Source organism: Punica granatum, chromosome 2, assembly GCF_007655135.1.
Source record: "Punica granatum isolate Tunisia-2019 chromosome 2, ASM765513v2, whole genome shotgun sequence".
Classification (NCBI taxonomy): Eukaryota; Viridiplantae; Streptophyta; class Magnoliopsida; order Myrtales; family Lythraceae; genus Punica; species Punica granatum.
In genome coordinates this window covers 3647594-3667230 of record NC_045128.1, presented here as the reverse complement: position 1 = coordinate 3667230, position 19637 = coordinate 3647594, and the positions used below count along the sequence as shown (strand labels likewise).

The window sequence follows — 19637 nt, the reverse complement described above, 5'->3', positions numbered from 1 at the left end:
AGTAATCCAAGTTGATGTCTTGACTAAGAATTTTCTATGCCAAGTTGCAATTGAAATTTCATTTAGGGCAAGAAATTTTAGGTAAGATCGTAGAAAATGATGAATAATGTATAGAGGATGATGAAAGCTCTTGATGGAAAATAAATAAATAAATCTTAATTTTAATCGGTATTAGTTAGAACAAAGAGAGGCATCACAGTTATTAAATTAAGGTTTTTGTTTGACTTAGGTGACCTTAACCCCACAAACAAAAACAACAATGTTGGGAGAAAATGGAAAACATCCCAAAGGAAAAACAAAAAGAGTTTTTTACATAAATCCTTCTTGTCAATTTGTCACCATCACACAACCTTCCCACTTACAAAGTGGGTGTTGCCCCCACCTTTGCAGTGGCTCCAGCAATTGGGATGGTAAGGACGAAAGCACTAGTCCCAGCCCCCGCATGCTGTTCTTTGTTCTTTTCCGATATGATTTTTTTTATTAATCGAGACATTCGACTGTCTCGTTGTTCGTATTTTCTCATGCTCGTCGGCGAGCCATTCGGTCAGTTTCGTGGTCATGGAAGAGGAGGAGGAGGAGGAGGAGGAAACATCTGAAGTTGGGACGAGGTATGGGAAATGGAAGGGACAGGGAAGAATCTTGATCTAGTCAAAAGTGCTTCCCCAATATTATAGACAGTATCCATAAGAATAAGGTGTGCAAAGAATGATGAAATTCGGTTAGAAATCTAGAAAGCAAGAATTTGAGTGCCTTTAGTCAAAAGCAACGAGGACGCCGGTTTACAACGTTTAATAACAAGTATCTATCTAATAATGTATCTAAAAGATTATACGATTGAACGTAGAAGACCCGTCACTCGCTCCCATAGAAAAACGAATCAGATTCGTGTTAACTACATCAAGAGCCACCTTGAGCCACGAACTGTGGACTCAATTTGAACGGATGTTGTGCACTAAAATTATTTCAAATTTACTGAAAGCACCTTATAATTAAGATTGAGGTAGGGAACCGAATTAAAAGTAGTCTTCTAGTAGACATCGTGTCCCCCAAAAAATCATGAACCCCCTAACCCTAAGCATCATGAGTGACCCTGTCATTGTCTTGTTCTCTCTCTCCCTCCCACCGCTACCATCGTTGTCCTGTCCATCAGATGACCACTTCACGGTTCCCACAAGCCCGTTTATTAACTCTCCTTGGCTGCTGTTCTCCCCTCTTCTCCTCCTAACCTTGGAAGACAGTGCCCGGTTGACCTCCGTCTCCAACCACCTCAGAGGAATCCATTTTCTTTGTCTGTGCAGTGTCAGTGACAACAAATGGCCCGTGCGCAGAGGAATACTCACCAGGGGAGGAAGGGAGGAAGATGCGCCCCCCCCCCCCCCCCCCAGCAAGCCGTGACCTTTTCTCCAGCTCCAAGTATTCTCTCCTCGTCATGAGTAAATTAAGGAAAGTTTCGCACTTTCTGTGCTGATGATAAGTGGCCAATCTCTCTCTTATTTCTTGGGACTAAAAAAGCCCTTTTCCCTGTGAGTGGCGTCTTGCTCTTTATAAGCCTTAGATTTCGCCTTTTTTTCCATTTCACATGTATCCATCACATTTAGAGCTTTTCTTGATTTTGGGGTGATTGAGTTGAGGTGATAATATTCCCCTCCAAAGCCCTGCTTTTTCGGCAGACTCTTGATGCTTTGTCTGGTTCCGTAACATTAACCCATGTTCTGGTTTGTTTCTTCTGTCCTATGATTACCATGGAAAGCATCTCCTTCGACAGCCTAAATCTTTGAACTTGGGTCATTCGGTTCTAGTGTTGTATTGCAATGGACCTAGTTTGGCCTCTGTGGGTTTTCCTTGTCTTTCTTGCCGCCTTCCATGGGGGGCAGTCAAGACAGGATGATGTGAATGTGGGAGCGATCTTCACGCTAGGCAGTATCAATGGAAAAGTCTCGAGAATCGCCATAAAAGCTGCCGAGGCCGATGTGAATGCTGACCCCACTGTTCTTGGCGGCAGGAAGTTGTCCATAACGATACACGATTCTAACTTCAGCGGATTCCTCAGCATCATTGGTGGTATGCTATGGCCCCTTGTTTTCCATCGTTTATGTATGATTCAAGTCGGCTTACACGAAAAGCAAACTTAGAGATATGCCTGAAGCTTAACCTTTTAGGAAGAGCTTATATTTACGTAAATCATTTTTTTTTTCTGGAAATTTTCCATCGTTGGATAGTTATAGCGAAGTAGAGATGATGTTGTCGTTCATTATTCGCAGCACTGCAATACATGGAGACCGACACGGTGGCCATCATCGGGCCCCAGACTTCTACAATGGCCCATGTGCTCTCACACCTTGCTAATCAGCTCCATGTCCCCTTGCTCTCATTCACGGCATTGGACCCGTCACTCTCGCCTCTCCAGTACCCGTACTTCATCCAAACTGCACCAAACGACCTTTTCCAGATGACTGCCATTGCTGAAATCATCAGTTATTACGGTTGGGGAGAGGTGGTTGCGATGTACTCCGATGAGGACCACAGTAGGAATGGTGTAATAACATTAGGCGACGAGCTCTCTGATAGGCAATGCAAGATCTCGTACAAGTCCGCCCTCCCCCCTGACCCGATTGGTACACGAGAAGACATAGCAGCTGAGCTAAATAAGATTCAGATGCTCGAGTCTCGCGTCATTGTCTTGCATACTTTTTCGAAGACAGGGCTTCTCGTATTTGAGGTGGCCAAGGATCTTGGGATGATGGAGAAGGGTTATGTGTGGATTGCAACCGCTTGGCTTTCTACTGTTCTCGACTCGAACTCTTCTCTTGCTCCAAAGACAGCTGAAACTCTCCGAGGAGCCCTCACACTTCGTCCTCATACACCTGACTCAAAAAGGAAATCAGACTTCATAGCACGGTGGAATGAGATTAGCAATGGTTCGATTGGGTGGAACCCCTATGCTTTATATGCGTATGACACTGTCTGGATTATTGCTCGAGCGGTGAAGACCTTTCTTGATCAGAGCAATAATATTTCCTTCTCTGATGATCCGATCTTGGGCAGTTTTGGCAAAGGGCCACTGAACCTACAGGCTTTAAGCGTATTCAATGGCGGGGACATGTTGCTTAATGACATCTTGCAAACGAACATTACAGGCCTGACCGGCCAGATCAAGTTCAATCCTGACAGATCTCTAGTACAGCCTGCATATGATGTCATCAATGTACAGCAAAACGGATTTCCAGTGATCGGATACTGGTCCAACTACTCGGGACTTTCAGTTGTGACTCCAGAGACACTCTACGCGAAACCAGCTAACAGATCTAGTGCGAACCAGCACTTGAACACTGTGGTTTGGCCTGGTGGGACGACAACTAGGCCTCGAGGCTGGGTTTTCCCGAACAACGGTAGACAGCTGAGGATTGGAGTTCCCCGGAGAGTTGCTTATCTGGATTTTGTCGAGCAAGTAAATGGGACCGATGAGGTTCGGGGATATTGCATAGATGTGTTCCTCGCAGCCATAAAATTGCTTCCCTATGCAGTTCCGCACAAGTTTGTACTTTTTGGGGACGGGCACAAAAACCCAAGTTATAACGAGCTCGTGAATATGATTGCTTCCGATGTGAGTAAGAAGATTTTTCAGGTGATCCTTCTTCTATGCGCAAGGGGAAGGAAGGGTCGTCTAAAACCCGGTTCTATATGTTTGTGCAGGTTTTTGATGCTGCTGTAGGTGATATTGCAATCGTCACAAACCGAACAAGGATCGCAGACTTCACTCAACCCTATGTGGAGTCCGGCCTAGTCGTCGTGGCACCGGTCAAGAAGTTGAACTCAAGTGCATGGGCCTTCCTGAGGCCCTTTACTCCAATGATGTGGGCTGTTACTGCAATCTTCTTTCTGATTGTAGGAGCAGTCGTGTGGATTCTCGAGCACAGGATAAACGATGAATTTCGAGGCCCGCCTAGGAAGCAGTTCGTCACAGTTCTCTGGTGAGCTTAGTGCTGTTTGCTTGGTTATGTCACAGCGAAAATTCTTGTTACAAATTGCATGAGTGACTGCTTACTTGTGATCTGCACATGTTGCTTTTTCCACAAATCCTGACCCGAGTATGTCTGTGTTTCTCAGGTTCAGCTTCTCTACTATGTTCTTTTCCCATAGTAAGTCAAATTTCGATATCGACAATCTATCTCTGATTCTCTAGTTAAAGTGTTATTGGTGCCTTTCTGTCGACCTAAAACCCGGTAATAATAAATTCTCAGGAGAAAATACTGTGAGCACGCTCGGTCGGATGGTGCTGCTCTTATGGCTCTTTGTTGTCTTGATAATCGACTCAAGCTACACTGCGAGTCTGACCTCGATGCTGACTGTTCAGCAGCTTTCATCACCAATCAAAGGAATCGATTCCCTGATCACTAGCACCGCCCCAATCGGATTTCAAGTAGGTTCATTTGCAGAGAATTATATGATAGAGGAGCTAAACATTCCCAAGTCGAGGCTCATTGCTCTGGGCTCGCCTGAGGAGTACACTTCTGCACTCGAGAACGGGACTGTTGCTGCTGTGATCGACGAGCTGCCTTACGTAGAGGTCTTCCTGTCTAATCACTGCCAGTTCTCTACCAGAGGCCAGCAGTTCACTAGGAGCGGCTGGGGATTTGTGAGTATTGCGAAGAACTTGGATCTATCTACTTCGAATTTGAAACGGTAAATATCTTTATCGGAATGTTTCTTCCTGCAGGCTTTTCCAAGAGACTCTCCTCTCGCGGTTGACATGTCGACGGCGATCCTTGCCCTGTCAGAAAATGGGGAGCTCCAGAGGATCCACAATCAGTGGCTTCGGAAGACAGCCTGCAGGGGATCCTCTGACGTCGATTCCGATCAGCTCAATATAAAGAGCTTTTGGGGCCTGTTCCTCATCTGTGGGATCGCGTGCACGCTTGCCCTCATTGCATACTTCTTCCGGACATGTCAGAAGTTCAGCAGGCACCTCCCTGAAGAAGGAAATCGCAGTTCCCGCTCCGCTCGGCTCCAGACGTTCTTGTCCTATGCGGATGAGAAGGAAGACAGATCCAAGAGCCGATCTAAGAGGAAACGCAATGATCAAGTGGGGGAAGAACTTGAAAGTGGAAGCATGTCGATGAACAGATCGAATAGAGTTCACTTCGACATCTCCGTGGAGGCTCGACATGGTGATACCTGGTTCCACTGACTTGCATAACAAGGTTTAGTTTTGCCTGATCATTGGTTCGATTTTTCCACTGGCAATCGAATCGGCAGCAGATGTTGTTACATAAAGTGTTCTTGCCAAGCCAGAGAAAAGCAATCAAGTAGATCGGTGGCAGTCCGACTATGAGGCTCGGATTTCTTGGTATGTACAATCCAGTGGATACTAACCTAAGTCGGGTCGGTGCTTCTTAAGATGCAACTGTGATATTGCCTCCCCACGGTCATTGTAACTCATCTTGTTCGTATATAGCAAATGTATATGGAATCAATAGAAAAAGCAGAATTTCGGGTTGACACGGAAACATTCACTTCAAGTTTTGACAGAGCAATAGAGACTCTAGTATCGATCGAACCTAGATAGATTCTTTCAATCCAAGAAATCCATATCAAATGAATAGTTCTTTGTTTTGCTAGCCACACATCAATAAGCAGTAGTTACAGAACTGTTCTCGTAGAATCTGGTTTGAACTACTCATTCCTCATCTACAAGAGAGAGATTCAAAAACTCGAAATACTCAGTCAAAACTTTTGAAACACCCTGACCTATTGTCGAATTAGTTGTCCTCAGCCTGCTTCACACCGAAAGAGAAGAACTCAACTATCACTTCGAGGGGCATGCCCTTAGTTTCAGGAACCTTCGTGAAGACAAACGCCCAGGATACAACACACACGGCTGCAAACACCCCAAACGTTCCGGCAAGACCTGTTGATTTTAGCATCAACGGCATTGTGTAGGAGACAAATGCGTTCCCTATCCAGAATGTGAGCCCACAAAGGGCTACGCAAAGCCCGCGAACTCTCGTGGGGAATATCTCCGAGCAGAGTATGTTGGGGGTTGGACCGAAACCCATTACGAAGAAACAGACATAGAGCACAATAGTAATGATAGATATTGCTTCACAAGCAGTGGATCCCATGTTCAAGATGTTCGTGAGGACGAGAACGACAAGGGATATAATCAAGAATGGAATTGTCCCCAGCAGCAAGCTCCTGAGAGGAAAAATACAAACCTCAGTGGTCCAACGGGGTAAAAAGAATAATGCAAGTAAAACGGGAAGCTTCAGGGCATGTTTGGTCTGAAAAACAGCAAGCACGTGTTTCTTGTTCTCAAATCGAAGTAAATAAGGACAGATGAGCTGAATAACACTTCGCGTAACATTTCATGATCTAGCACGTCTTGTGAAGTGCGAACTAAATTTTTTTTTTTCCTATTTCTCAATTTTTTAGAGGATGAAAACTACGGAAGTTCTTCAATTTTACCAGAACTAAACAGATGGTTATGTGGTGATATTACCTTCTACCAGAAATGTCCATGAACCTCATTGCAATGGCAATGGATGGAAGCATCAACATGGTCGTGATGGCACTGACAAGCAGAGATGCTGATGATGAAGTGATGCCCATGTCCAAGAGAAGAGCTCCAACGCCGGCCCGCTCCAGAATTTGGGGCATGTAGTACAGGACTCCATTAATACCAGAAAACTGCACCAAATAAAAGTACGCACAGGTCAAAAATCTAGGAAAAGAGAAAAAACAAAATGAGTTCGGGATTAACGGTTCAGTTACCTGCTGAAGTAACTGAAGTCCCATGCCTACAACCAAAGCATGCCTGACTCCGGGCTCAGTTAGATCCTTCCAACTCAATCCCTTCAGCACAACTTCTGATGGGTGAGCCATAGCTGCACCAATTGGGTGGAGCTGCATTAGCTCCTCAGAGGAAAGAGCCGGTCGACTCACCAGGGCAGTGGCCTTGGCGGGTCCCACATCCTCTGGCGGGTCTCCACCACCCCTTGAAATCGAGAGTGTGGGCCCTCGGAGAGTTCCCAGAGGACCCTCTTGATGAAAATAAAGCCTCTTGAACTCCACCTTCTTCCCATCTAGAGCTTCTGTCCCAGCCCATTTCCAAGCAAGATGCCAACCCCCGCCAATCCCCATGGGCCAGACCCGATCACAGGTCTCCTGCGTGAAAAAGCCCTGTTGCATGCCTGCATCCAAGCCCCTCTCGGTGCTTGTTGCCTGGCGCGATATCAATGGGCTCTGTAAGTTATCATCAGAATCAACATTACCATCTGAGGGAGGCTCATCCGCCTCAATTGCAAGGGTCTCCTCATCCCCCTCTTCTTCAGTCCTCTGTTGATTCCCTCCCACGCTGAACATGCTGCCTAAGTGTGGAAAGAGCGTGCTCTGCATGCTTCCAGCTTCAGGAAACCTCTCATGAATGTTCCTGAAAAGCGAAACAAGAGGGTCCACAAAACGCCCGCTTTTGCTAGTTTCCGCGCTTCCATATTGAGACATGAAGGCAAAAGTGCTCTGAGCGGTGATGGGCCAGGCAGCCCATGTGATGTCCTGTTCTGGCCCATACAACTTGATTCGATCTCTTTCGTCGGACACATCGGGTTCATCAGCGAAGTCGCCAGTGGAACCGATTATATACTTCTCCAGGGATGTGTCTGCCCCGACCCTGAGCCCCTCAACCAGCAAAGCCATCTCGCCTGTTTTGTAGATGACCAACTAATTAGCCTACTAATAAATTCCCAAAATCTGCAAATCTTGGGTTCTTCATGGGATGATTTTCAAATGAATAACAACACAAGCATCACAATTTTTGAAGTCCTTGTAAAAGAATTCTATCTTCGGGAAAATTCACCGGCAGGTTCTATAGAAACTATTCCACTCAAATGCGCTAAAAATAATACTTGAACCAATAGGAATGACCTTTGAAAGATGGCGATCGTTTAGCCTTTTTCTGGATACCTAACATCCTGGGATTAGGCCAACTCATCTTAACCAAAAGATACTACGCCAGCAGAAAAAAGACAGCAGAACTAACCGGAAACATTTTCTCTCCTGCTCATAATCTGCAACACTTCCTTGGCCTCAGTCATCCTCCCCTTACTGATGAGCCACCGTGGAGATTCAGGCAGGAAACAGATTATTAGGATGAGATAAATAGCAGATGGAATGGAAAGAAGACCGAGCATCAACCTCCAGTTTGGCGACTCCATCATTGACATTCCAAAAACAATGCAATACGAAATAAACATTCCGCCAGAACCAATGAACTGTGGTAGCGTGTTTAGTAGGCCCCGCATCTCCGGTGGGGCCATCTCAGAGATATAGAGAGGAACAAGAGTGAGAGCTAAACCTACTCCAAAGCCTTCAACTAATCTTGCAAAGAGTAAGATATAAATGTTTGGAGACCACATCATCAGAAGACCGCTGAGTAGATAGAATATTGATGACAGTATCAACATCGGGATGCGGCCCCACCAGTCTGCAAGGGCTCCAGAACATGTTGTGATCAAGGCAGCTCCAATGAGTGAAGTGGCGATTATCAGGCCTTCAATGGTTGGTGTGGGCTGCAAATGGAATTCCCTCCTCATGTACAGAGCAGCCCCTGCCGCAGAAATAGAACAGGGTCAAATCCGAATCAAGACCTAAATCTTCAGCAAGCCGACAATATTCCACATGACACATTTTCTATTGATATGCAGAACACAGACTCACTCTTAAGTAAGTTTAGGTTGAAAAAGATCGGCAGACTATCAGGTTATAAACCGGAAAACCTACCTGATACGAGAATAATCACAGCATTCACAAGTTAACTCTACGTTACATGATCCCCAAATGCCCATTAAGAAGCAAGGGGGGAGGGGGGGTTTGAAAACCATAAGCTTGGGCTTGGCCTTCAATACAGCTCAATCAGTAAGCCACAACCGGCCGTGTCGGGTCACCCCAGGCAGCCTAAGTATACCAAGACGATCCAATCAATGAAAAGATACACCAACACGAATTGCCCCCTTACACCCAGAGCTTGAACATAACAGACATATCCCATCTCTTGAGCTCAAACTGCCAGTGCCACCTAACACCCAACGAGAGACGGGAGCTACCTCAAATAATATCAACCAAACTAAGAAAAGACCAGACTTCTGAGGCAAAAACATCCTCGTCATCAGACAGACAATCACGCGGAGGTAACGTCACCGAAAGATCAGCTTTCACGAAGACGGATCAGTTGGTTTACCAGCAATAGTAGCACTGTCCCACCCTTGGAGCAAGTTCCCCACAGCAGCAACGACAGCAACGATCACAGCCTTACTCATTGTCCCCAAGAACCGATCACCCAGAAGACAAGATTCGATCTTTTCCCCGATGCCCTGCAGGGAGATGGAGGAAAGGAAAGATCAATGGACAGCGAGTGAAACAGACAGAGAGAGAGAGAGAGAGAGAGAGAGAGAGAGAGAGAGAGAGCCCTTCAATTCAAGGAACAGAAAAGGGAGAGGTGGTGATTGCCGTCGTGGCTCTCTCCCAGGCCGCCACGTCAGCTCCACAGGTAGGCGGCAGCTATCGTCGCATCACAGAGTCGTCGCCCCACGCGCGGCTCCATATCCGAACTGGAAAGCTTCGCTCAGAAGCTCCAATGGAGGTGACGGGGGTGCAGTGACAGAAGCTGCGATAGAAGTGACGCCGGTTCGGACCGGGTGAAGAAATGATGAACCGGGCTCGGTTTCTTTGGAGCCTTCGAGCTCTGTACCGGACAGGTGGCGGCCGGACGATCGGAGGGAGCATTCTGGTCATCTACTCCTCGCCGGTGCCGGCCGCGGCAGGTTTAATTAACATCCCGACAAGAAATATAAAAGCTATTTTTTTCCCTAAATGTTTTTTTTCTTTATTCATTTATTACATTTATTTTAAGATAAAATCAAAGCATCCTGGGCTTTTTTTCGTCTATTTGATACGATAAATTATTTTACTTTTGGTAACGAAATTAAGTTTGATTTAGTTTGAGGAGATGAAAACAAAAGTAGTTAAAAAAAGTATGAGGGGAGAATTTGAAAAAGAAAATAAAAAAGTAATGATTGTGTTAATTAATGTAAAAGTATTAAAATTGAGGAAAATTGTTGATTACTTGATAGAATTTAGTATTAAAAATTTATTTGTAATAATAGATAAGAAAAAGCATGAGAAATAATTTGAAGAAAAATATAGAAAAGTAATGATTGTATTTATTGAGAATTACAAAATCCCACACAGAAAATATGAAAGAATAATCATTGGTTTATATGAGATTTGGGTACCACCACTTATCAGCTTGAGTTTTCAAGTGGAAATAGGCCTAAGCCCATATGAGTCCAATAGAAATTTAATATAGTATCAGAACAGGTTACGCTTCTGCGTGCCTGCGTAAGCTCACATTACGCCGACCTAATATCGAGAGCAACCAAAAAGAGCCCTCATGTTAGTCCTCCATCGCCCAAGCATGGAAGATGAGCCCAGTTTGGGGTTAGTTGTTGAGGGCGCATGACAACATGTAGGCAGAAATAGACCACACGTTACACGTGAGGGTGGGTGTTGAGAATTACAAAATCCAACATGGAAAAGATGAAAGAACAACCATGGGCTCAAGCCCGTATAAGCCAAATGGAGATTCAATATGGTATCAGAGTATAGGTTACGCGTATATGTGCCTACGCGCGTGTACTCACTCACACCACGCCAGGCCCAGTATGTCGAGTGCAGCCAAAATGCGCCTCATGTTAGTCTCCCCTAGCCCGAGCACGAAAGAAGAGCCCGACTCAAGGTCAATTGTTGAAGGCGAGTGTTTAAGGGCGTGTGACAACGTGTGGGCAAAAATATATCACACGTTGCACATGAGGGCGGGTGTTAAAGATATTAATCCCACATAGAAAAGATGAATCAAAATCCATTAGTTTATATGAGACTTGAGTACCACTACTTATTCGCTTGAGGTTTTTAAGTGGATATGGACCTAAACCCGTATAAGCCTAATGGAAATTCAATATGGTATCAAAGCAGGTTATGCTTCTAAGCACTTATGTGGGCTCACACCTTGCCAGATTCTGTTTCAAGGTAACCAAGAGTGCGCCTCATGTTTATCAAGCCTGAGAGTGCTCGGTCCAGTTTCGAGATAGTTGAAAAATGTGCACCTCTAGTTAGGCCCAAGTGTGGAGCTCAACGCTAATTTGGTATTTGTCCCCCTTTGCCCGAGTACGAAAGATAATGTCCGGCTCGTTGTCAGTTGTTAAGGGTAGGTGTTTAAGGACACTTGGCACATGTTGGACCACACGTTATCACGTGAGGGCGGGTGTTGAGATATGTTGTCCCACATTGAAAAATTGAGAAAGAAATCACAAGCTTATATGAGACTTGGGTCCAGCAACCTATAAGCTTAAACTTTTAGGTTGCATATGAGCTCAAGTCTGTATAGGCCCAGTAAGTATTTTACGTTTAAGGGCACGTGGCACGTGTTGGACCACATGTTGCCACATGAGGGTAGGTATTGAGATATGTTGTCCCACATGGAAAAATTGAGAAAGAAACCACAAGCTTATATGATACTTTAGTCCAGCAACCTATAAACTTAAGTTTTTGAATTGCAGATGGGCTCAAGTCCCGATGGGTATTTTACATAGTATCGGAGCGAGCTATACTTCCGCGCGCTTGTGTGGGCTCACACCACGCATATTCAGTTTCGAGGCAGTCAAGAGTGCGCCTTATATTAATCGGGGCCAAGAGTGACCTGGTCCAGTTCCAAGGTAGCTAAAAGTGTACCTCTAGTTAGGCTCGAGTGTAGAGCTTGAGTCTAGTTTGATATTTGTCCCCCTTGCAAGAGCACATAATAGGATACCAAGCTCGTGATCAGTTGTTAAGGGCGGGTATTTAAGGGACGTGGTACGTGTTGAACCACACATTGCCACGTGAGGACAGATGTTGAGATATGCTGTCCCACGTGGAAAAATTGAGAAAGAAACCACAAGCTTATATGAGATTTGAGTACCACCACTTATGAGCTTGAACTTTTAAGTTGATATGAGTTCAGGTCCGTATAAGCCTATAGAAATCTAATAGTATTGTTGAATTGAATGAAAAATAAAATTAAGTTAAGTTAAATTTGATTTTATAAACAAACATATGCATTTTTATCAGGCTGTCGATACATGATTAGAAAATTTATATATGAAATTGTAGTGGACGAAGAAATGGATGTTATATGCTAGGCAAGGTGCCGCCGTGCACTTTTGTTAATTGTAAGATTTCTATTGATTTTTCATCCCTTATTAATATGTAAAAAGTATCATAGATGAGGCATATATACTTCAATCTCGATGCTAATGCAACCCTCCTTGGTTGTAGAGGTCCTCGAGAGAGCAAGCGAAAAAATGGAAAGAGTTCTCATTCTACTTGATAAGGTCGTTCACAATTCTAGTATTGTGTTCACTAATATAAACATGTGATGACTACATGAGCACCATTAATTAAATAAAATTGCGATTATCCGGGAAAACAACCGACCCTTAAAAGATCTATTTGTCTCATGCAGAGCTAGGCAGTCAATTTCAAGGCGCTCTTTGATCCCTGATAATCTCAATTCTAGCTAATGCAACGCTCCTTGGTTGAGAGGTCCCATATGTTGGTAAAGGTTTTGTAAGGAAAATTTATTACGAAATGTTATATGTTAAAAAAATATTAATATTAATTTATAATTTATCTCAATATATAGATAAATTATTTTTATACTATATAAACTTTAATATAATAAATTTCATATCCATGCAAGATAAAGTTAATTTAAGAGCTCATAAACAAATCGCTCATGTAAAATATTTTGTATATACGACCTCAATTATAATTCAACTTATAAAAAAATAATCATAAAATTCAAAAAAGATATTTCAGCTTAAGAGATGATGCAATATTATGATATCATGTTGTTTGTAATATTATGTTGAATGAAATGAAATGAACTAAAATAATTTTTTTTCAAAAAAAGTATGAGAAGTGGAACTAGATTAGAAGAAAAATGAAAGATAAAAGAAGAAAAGGAAAGTAATTCTTTTTTTTTTGGCCTCTTTAAATTTTCATACTTAATAGAGCTACTTCAACTAAAAACTTTTAAAAGCTTATATATAGGAGATGATGCGATATTACACTGTCATATTAAATGAGAAGTAAAATTGAAATTAAAAGAAAACCAAAAATTGAAGAAGGAAAGGAAAATATAATTCAAAAAGGAAATTGAAATAGTAGAAGGAGAGTTCGACTTTACATTTTCACTCTTCAAAATTTTTTCGGTAGAATACTTTTCAATTTTTTATTGGTGGAATTAAGTTCAAATTTAATTTTAACTTTTTTTCCTTTTTATTAATTAAAATTTGATTATAAATTAAATTAAATTGCTGGAATACATTTAAAAAAAAAAAAACAGTGATGGTATAGAAAAGTTTATAGAGATTGATTTTTGGCCCAAGTCTTTAGCTTTACGGCTTTAGGATTTTTGTTGGATCCAGCTATTTCATAAAAATTAAAACCCACTAGTTCAACTTTTAATACGATAATCAAGCCGAGCATCTGCAAAAGATCGGGCCACGACATTTCACAAATTACAACTCTGCTGCTCACCCGAACTTTTTTGAAAGATTCAGGTTGATCGGGTCGGATCGATAAAGCACTACTGATTTTTTAGTAGAACATTTATTCGATAATATGAGGTCTCATTACTAGATTATTCTATAATATGATGATCTGTAGTATAGTACTTTTAATAATGAGATTGTGCATAGAATGATGGAGCCACCTTGAAGTTTTTCCCACTAACCTAAGATTGTGACAACCATTTAGTTATTATTATTATTATCATTGCAAACAAATTTCTTTCTTAACTAAACAAGTTTCTACACTATTACAGTCGAACGTAAAATTTTGTTAATGCCCTCCGGCAGGTATTCAAAGATCCGAATTCAAGAATAGTCTTGAAACGCGATCTCATCCGGAGAGCTCTTATATTTAAATTACGCGACCACATTATCCATAGAACAAAAGACTGATTAATTAGACATTGTTAGATATCGATTTCTATTTTTGGAAAGGAAATCCTGATTCAAAACGGGTTGTCTATGTGAAAACAGGACATGGAGGATTGGTCAAGAACCATCCACGGGCTTTGCTGTCTTCTGACTCTTCTCCGACGCCCGTTGAAGTCAAAACTGTTGAAACTATTCTTTTCTTTGGAGTCCCTTCTTGCTGCACATATTAGATTCTCGACCCTCAAACTTTACAAAGTTTCTATTTATAACCCGGTAACACGTTCCCAAAACTGCTCACTTCGAGTGTGAATGTATAATTAGTGAAGAGACGACCGTGTTTGATCTTCCTTGAACCCCTCGTTTGCAAAATCTTACGGCAGCTCACACGCTCTGAAGTGTACACTTTTAGAAAGTTATCAATTTCATATACGACAACCATATAACTTTTTTTTTATTGCTTTTATATATGGAAGATTATTAGTTGTTTATTGTCAATCGAACTTCTAACAAAATATCAGAATGCACTTGCTTGAGTTCCAGAAAACAATTTTGTTGATCATGCAATGCCAGACATTAACTAAAAGCTACGTTATTTAATATCTGATCGGTACGTCGTGATCACGACTGCAGACCAAGTTTTTGTTTAGTATCCTGAAACCCGGTCGTGTCAGCTGAATAAGTGTTTGCGGTTTACGAGGGTCATTAAGTTAAGTGAAAAGTTTTATTAGGAAGACGGGTTCTAGTGCATCGCAACGATTCCAAACTTGGTATATACTAGGTCTAATTCGGTTTAGGGCAAAGTGGAAGGACTAAGAATAGAAATGAAAAAAAGAAAGAACGTTGAAGCCGCGTGATATAATTTCACAGAGAGAGAGAGAGAGAGTGAGTCCACCATCTCTCTCTGTCTGTGGTCTGGTCAGCCCTCTCTCCTCTCCGACGTTTCTCAGCGAAACACCTTAAGATAGGAACAAACGTAACCTCAATCTCCCCAAAAATAAATAAATTCAAAGAAAAGATTGGAACTTTGGGATTCTCTGTTCTCGTCCTCTGAATGTTCATTTAGACAATGGGGGGATTCTGACACCCGGTCGGTTATCCTGTTCATTCATATTACTGGTCCTGATAATCCACACGAATTTCTCCCGCAATTTTTTAGGTATCAGATCCCCCTCCCTCTCTCTCTCTCTCTAACCTTTATGTTTGTGGGTGTGTTGCTTTCATGGAGGAAGATCAAATGTCAGTTGGGTTTCTGTTTCTTGCGCCTTCTTCGTGCTGTTCTTTGAGGTTTCCAATCTGAGTGTCCCTCAAAATCGGTCCTTTTTTGCTCTGTTTTCTTGATTCGTTTTGCTGTGTCGTGTGATTGATAGGGGGCAAGTTTTTCGTTTGATGAAGAAATCAAGAGCTGTGGAGTAGCGGTGAATTGAAATTTGTCTGTCTGTCTGGCTGTCTGTCGGTGCGTGTGCGTGTTGTGGGATTGATTGCTTTTATGGGCAACACATGTAGTGGACCTTTTGGAGGGAAATATTTTGAGGGTTACGATCATCCCCAAGACCATTCGGTTTCCACTGCTTACACGAAGCGGAACAACTCGGACCGCTCCAACTCCGACTACTCCCCGTCGAGCATCAACTCCCACCAGCCGGAGTTCGCCCCTAAGAAGGACAGGGATCAGATCAGTAATTTACCGGTTATAGTCAGTCCTAGGAAGAGGGAAGCGATCATGAGGAAGGGTGCTGAGAACCAATCGTACTTCGTGTTGGGCCACAAGACCCCCAACATCCGGGACCTCTACGTCCTGGGCCGGAAGTTGGGGCAGGGCCAGTTCGGGACGACTTATTTGTGCACTGAGATTTCCACTGGGAACGAGTACGCTTGTAAGTCTATCTCAAAGAGGAAGCTGATCTCCAAGGAGGATGTGGAGGACGTCAGGAGGGAGATTCAAATAATGCACCACTTGGCGGGTCACAAGAATATCGTTACGATCAAGGGCGCGTACGAGGATTCTTTGTATGTGCACATTGTGATGGAGCTTTGCTCTGGCGGGGAGTTGTTTGATCGGATCATCCAAAGGGGGCATTACAGCGAGCGGAAGGCTGCTGAGCTGACGAAGATTATTGTCGGGGTCGTGCAGGCGTGTCACTCCTTAGGGGTTATGCATAGAGATCTTAAGCCAGAGAATTTCTTGTTGGTTAATAAGGATGATGATTTTTCTCTGAAGGCGATAGACTTTGGGCTATCTGTGTTTTTCAAGCCGGGTAAGGAATCCGAAACTTCTATTTGTAGCATATGGAATTTACGTAGATGTTCTTTCCACCTGTGTTTATCAAGTATTTGTGTCCTAAATCTTATGGAGGCTTGCCGAAAATTAAAGTTTCTCATGATAGATTGGCATCATTAAAGAACTTAAAGAAATTTCGGCAAGTCTTGCTTATGAAGTCCTATTATCACTGGCAATGGAGAATGGTATAATGCACAATATATTTACCGTACTAAATGTGACAATTTTTTGTGGTGATTACATACGGTTCATCTTCATTCCTTCGTAGTAAATGTGCTTTTGCTACCTACCAAAATGACAAGTTAACCTACCAAACCTGATCTTTGTGTTGCTCTCTCCATGGAACTTATGTTGTTAGTTCTGTGCTCTAGGACAAATATTTACTGACGTGGTTGGTAGTCCATACTATGTTGCTCCTGAGGTGCTTTTAAAGCATTATGGACCCGAAGCTGATGTGTGGACAGCCGGAGTCATACTTTACATATTGTTGAGTGGTGTACCACCATTTTGGGCAGGTATGGAGGAAAAAAAAAGACTTGACATTGCAAAATTAATATTTTCCGGGGACATATGCTAAGTGTTTTTTTTTTACTTGGAGTTGCAGAAACACAGCAAGGAATATTTGATGCCGTGTTGAAGGGATATATAGACTTCGATTCAGATCCGTGGCCTGTAATCTCCGACAGTGCAAAAGATTTGATCAGGAAGATGCTCTGCTCTCAACCCTCAGAACGCTTGACTGCTCATGAAGTATTATGTAAGCATAACTTCGTTTTGATAGAAAAGACCCGGACATACATTGCTTTATGTATCTGCTTTGTGATGATTATTTTCTTTCCATCCTAAGTAAGCGGATCCGAATTGGAACAAAATCCATATATAAAATGATTCAATTCTATATTACGGTTGGTCAAATAAATACATCTTTATTTCGATTGCCTCAAATGAAAATGAAATACGTGAAAAGAGAAATTTACACAAATGAAGGATTCTTTGAAATTTGGGAGGTCGAAAAGTGAATATGGGCAAGGAAGATCCTTGACCGATGCACATACCGTTTTAATCTCTCAGGTCATCCTTGGATTTGCGAAAATGGGGTGGCTCCTGATAGATCATTGGATGCAGCCGTCCTGTCCCGTCTGAAACAGTTCTCCGCAATGAACAAATTGAAGAAAATGGCTTTACGGGTATTTGCAGCATATATGATATCTTCTTGTTGGATGAAAATCATCGCTTTCCTTTCTTAAAGCTTTACTTTTTCATTGAACATGAACGGACAGAGTTCAGTAATTATCCAAAAGGTTCTGATTTTGTTGCTGATCCTAGGTAATTGCTGAGAGCCTTTCTGAGGAGGAAATTGCCGGGTTGCGAGAAATGTTCAAAGCCATGGATACCGATAACAGTGGGGCGATAACATTCGATGAACTGAAAGCAGGTCTGCGAAGATATGGCTCCACGATGAAAGATACTGAGATTCGTGATCTCATGGATGCAGTATGTCCCTTGTTTATTCTGAAGCAAAAGATTCTCATTTACCTGACTGCAAAATCAAATTAATGAGTTGTTCATTTTTCATTTATGATGCAGTCAATCTCATTTCTGCTAATATTTAATATCTGAAATTTCCAATTCGGGCTAGAAAACAATGTGTGCACACACCTAAAACTTTTTTCAGGCTGATGTGGACAACAGCGGGACGATTGATTACGGAGAATTTATTGCTGCGACGATTCACCTTAATAAACTGGAACGAGAGGAACATCTAGTGGCAGCATTCCGGTACTTTGACAAAGACGGAAGTGGTTACATTACAGTTGATGAGCTCCAGCAGGCTTGCTTGGAGCATAATATGACCGATATGTTCTTGGAAGATATCATAAGAGAGGTCGACCAAGACAATGTAAGTTCCATCAAGATTCTACAGGACAATTCTTTGTTGTTATGCATCGAGGGTGTCTCTCGCATCTTTTGCCGGTTGGTTAGAAAACGAAACCAAGTTCTATTGTTTTGATTGGATAACTTTACTTGCACTAAAGTGGAGGAGTTTAACTTGCTAAGTTTACAATGCTTGACTTTCGGAAACTAGGGAGTTCTCCATTTATTTTCCATTTTCTCTTGTCTCAACGAACATGGAAAGTTACTGGAAAACCTGCACTGAGAACTGAAACTGAAAGTTTCTCATTCTTACTTCCCTGTTTCAGGACGGAAGAATTGATTACGGGGAATTTGTTGCCATGATGCAAAAGGGTAACGCGGGAATAGGAAGACGGACCATGCGGAACAGTCTGAATATTAGCATGAGAGACACTCCCGGCGCTCTTTAAACTCGGAATCAAGTAATGTCAGGCAAGTTCAACTTTTTGTTACCGAGAAGTCCCTGCAATGTTTCGAATTTGTCGAGTAACTTCCATTTGTCGGGTTTCTCATAAGTTTTATCTGCCACATGATCAGGCTGTAAAACCACCGGAAGAGAAGATTAAATTGGGAAGGATTCGTTCAATCTCTGCAGGGAACAACAAATAATGGGAGGGTAAGTGAAGACTCGGGGCAATGATCTCTGGGACTCGAGCTCTCTTCATGCTGCCATGCAATTTTAAGAGAACGCCGACAGCTATGCGGGATTTTACATTGTAATTATCTTATGTCAGCCTCTGAATTTCTCTCTTCGGATGAGACCCTGTGATTGTATATTCTTGAAAGGAAAATGAACTGTTAGAATTCACTCGATGTGTAATAATGTAATATTATCGGTTTAATAAACTTCATTTGGTGCAATACCCCAAATTGTTAAGTCTTTGATCATCATTTTATCTTCGTCGCTTGCTGCACGACCTGTTAGTTAAATTTGCACTGCTGTGAGTTCATCGGTTGTTTTGTGTTGGGCGGAAAGTTTCTATATAAATCAAATGTAGAGGAGAAGAAGGATTAAGGTGCAATAGTTCAATATAAAATAAACTAGATCATTATGAGCAATCATTATATTATTATTATTATTATTATTATTATAACAAGGGGTTCCGAGCGTCCTTGCTCTACAAGTTCACGGAACAGGTCGGTCCGTCCACACAGGTCGTACAAATGGCTTAATAGAGAGTATTCTCCTGCATAATTTATGAGGTGGCCTGAACTTAGGATTTTCCCAAGGAAGACATATTCTTTAATGATTAGGTCAATCATATTAGGTTTCTTTTTATATTATTTCAGGTACAATTTCTTTTAAAAATATATAATACAAATATGAAATATCCCTTAATATTGTAAATAAGGACTTGAAGATTATGTTTATATATGCTAACTCATAGAAGAAATGTTAAGAGAGAGAAATT

The 19637-nt window shown here is 42.2% G+C and overlaps 3 protein-coding genes across 7 annotated transcripts; 2 read left to right on the top strand and 1 right to left on the bottom strand.

Annotated features, from left to right (window-relative positions):
- The first annotated feature begins 1106 nt into the window (after positions 1-1106).
- LOC116196841 (glutamate receptor 3.2-like) lies at positions 1107-5499 on the top strand. The gene is made up of 7 exons (XM_031526753.1): positions 1107-1523; positions 1751-2061; positions 2262-3604; positions 3694-3971; positions 4108-4139; positions 4242-4636; positions 4718-5499. The coding sequence occupies exons 2-7, from the start codon at positions 1812-1814 to the stop codon at positions 5186-5188; spliced, it is 2769 nt and encodes a 922-aa protein (XP_031382613.1). The 5' UTR covers positions 1107-1523; positions 1751-1811; the 3' UTR covers positions 5189-5499.
- A 44-nt stretch (positions 5500-5543) lies between these two features.
- Positions 5544-9647, bottom strand: LOC116196842 (monosaccharide-sensing protein 2-like). Of its 3 annotated transcripts, none has more exons than XM_031526756.1 (6): positions 9233-9647; positions 8776-9070; positions 8036-8602; positions 6772-7697; positions 6500-6687; positions 5544-6195 (listed from the first exon to the last, which is right to left on the bottom strand). In XM_031526756.1, the coding sequence occupies exons 3-6, from the start codon at positions 8586-8588 to the stop codon at positions 5760-5762; spliced, it is 2103 nt and encodes a 700-aa protein (XP_031382616.1). In that variant the 5' UTR covers positions 8589-8602; positions 8776-9070; positions 9233-9647; the 3' UTR covers positions 5544-5759. The 3 variants fall into 3 exon arrangements, with proteins under 3 accessions (XP_031382616.1, XP_031382615.1, XP_031382614.1); XM_031526755.1 differs by lacking the exon at positions 8776-9070 and having other exon boundaries at positions 9233-9365; positions 9461-9642; XM_031526754.1 differs by lacking the exon at positions 8776-9070 and having other exon boundaries at positions 9233-9642.
- Positions 9648-14919: 5272 nt separating this feature from the next.
- On the top strand, positions 14920-19088 carry LOC116194079 (calcium-dependent protein kinase 26). 3 transcript variants are annotated; one of them, XM_031522795.1, is made up of 9 exons: positions 14920-15189; positions 15401-16288; positions 16683-16826; positions 16916-17068; positions 17383-17498; positions 17638-17805; positions 17987-18211; positions 18513-18657; positions 18763-19088. In XM_031522795.1, exons 2-8 carry the CDS (start codon positions 15520-15522, stop codon positions 18633-18635), a joined length of 1698 nt encoding a protein of 565 aa, XP_031378655.1. In that variant the 5' UTR covers positions 14920-15189; positions 15401-15519; the 3' UTR covers positions 18636-18657; positions 18763-19088. The 3 variants fall into 3 exon arrangements, with proteins under 3 accessions (XP_031378655.1, XP_031378656.1, XP_031378657.1); XM_031522796.1 differs by lacking the exon at positions 14920-15189 and adding an exon at positions 15252-15269; XM_031522797.1 differs by lacking the exon at positions 14920-15189 and having other exon boundaries at positions 15520-16288; positions 18821-19088.
- Positions 19089-19637: the final 549 nt, after the last annotated feature.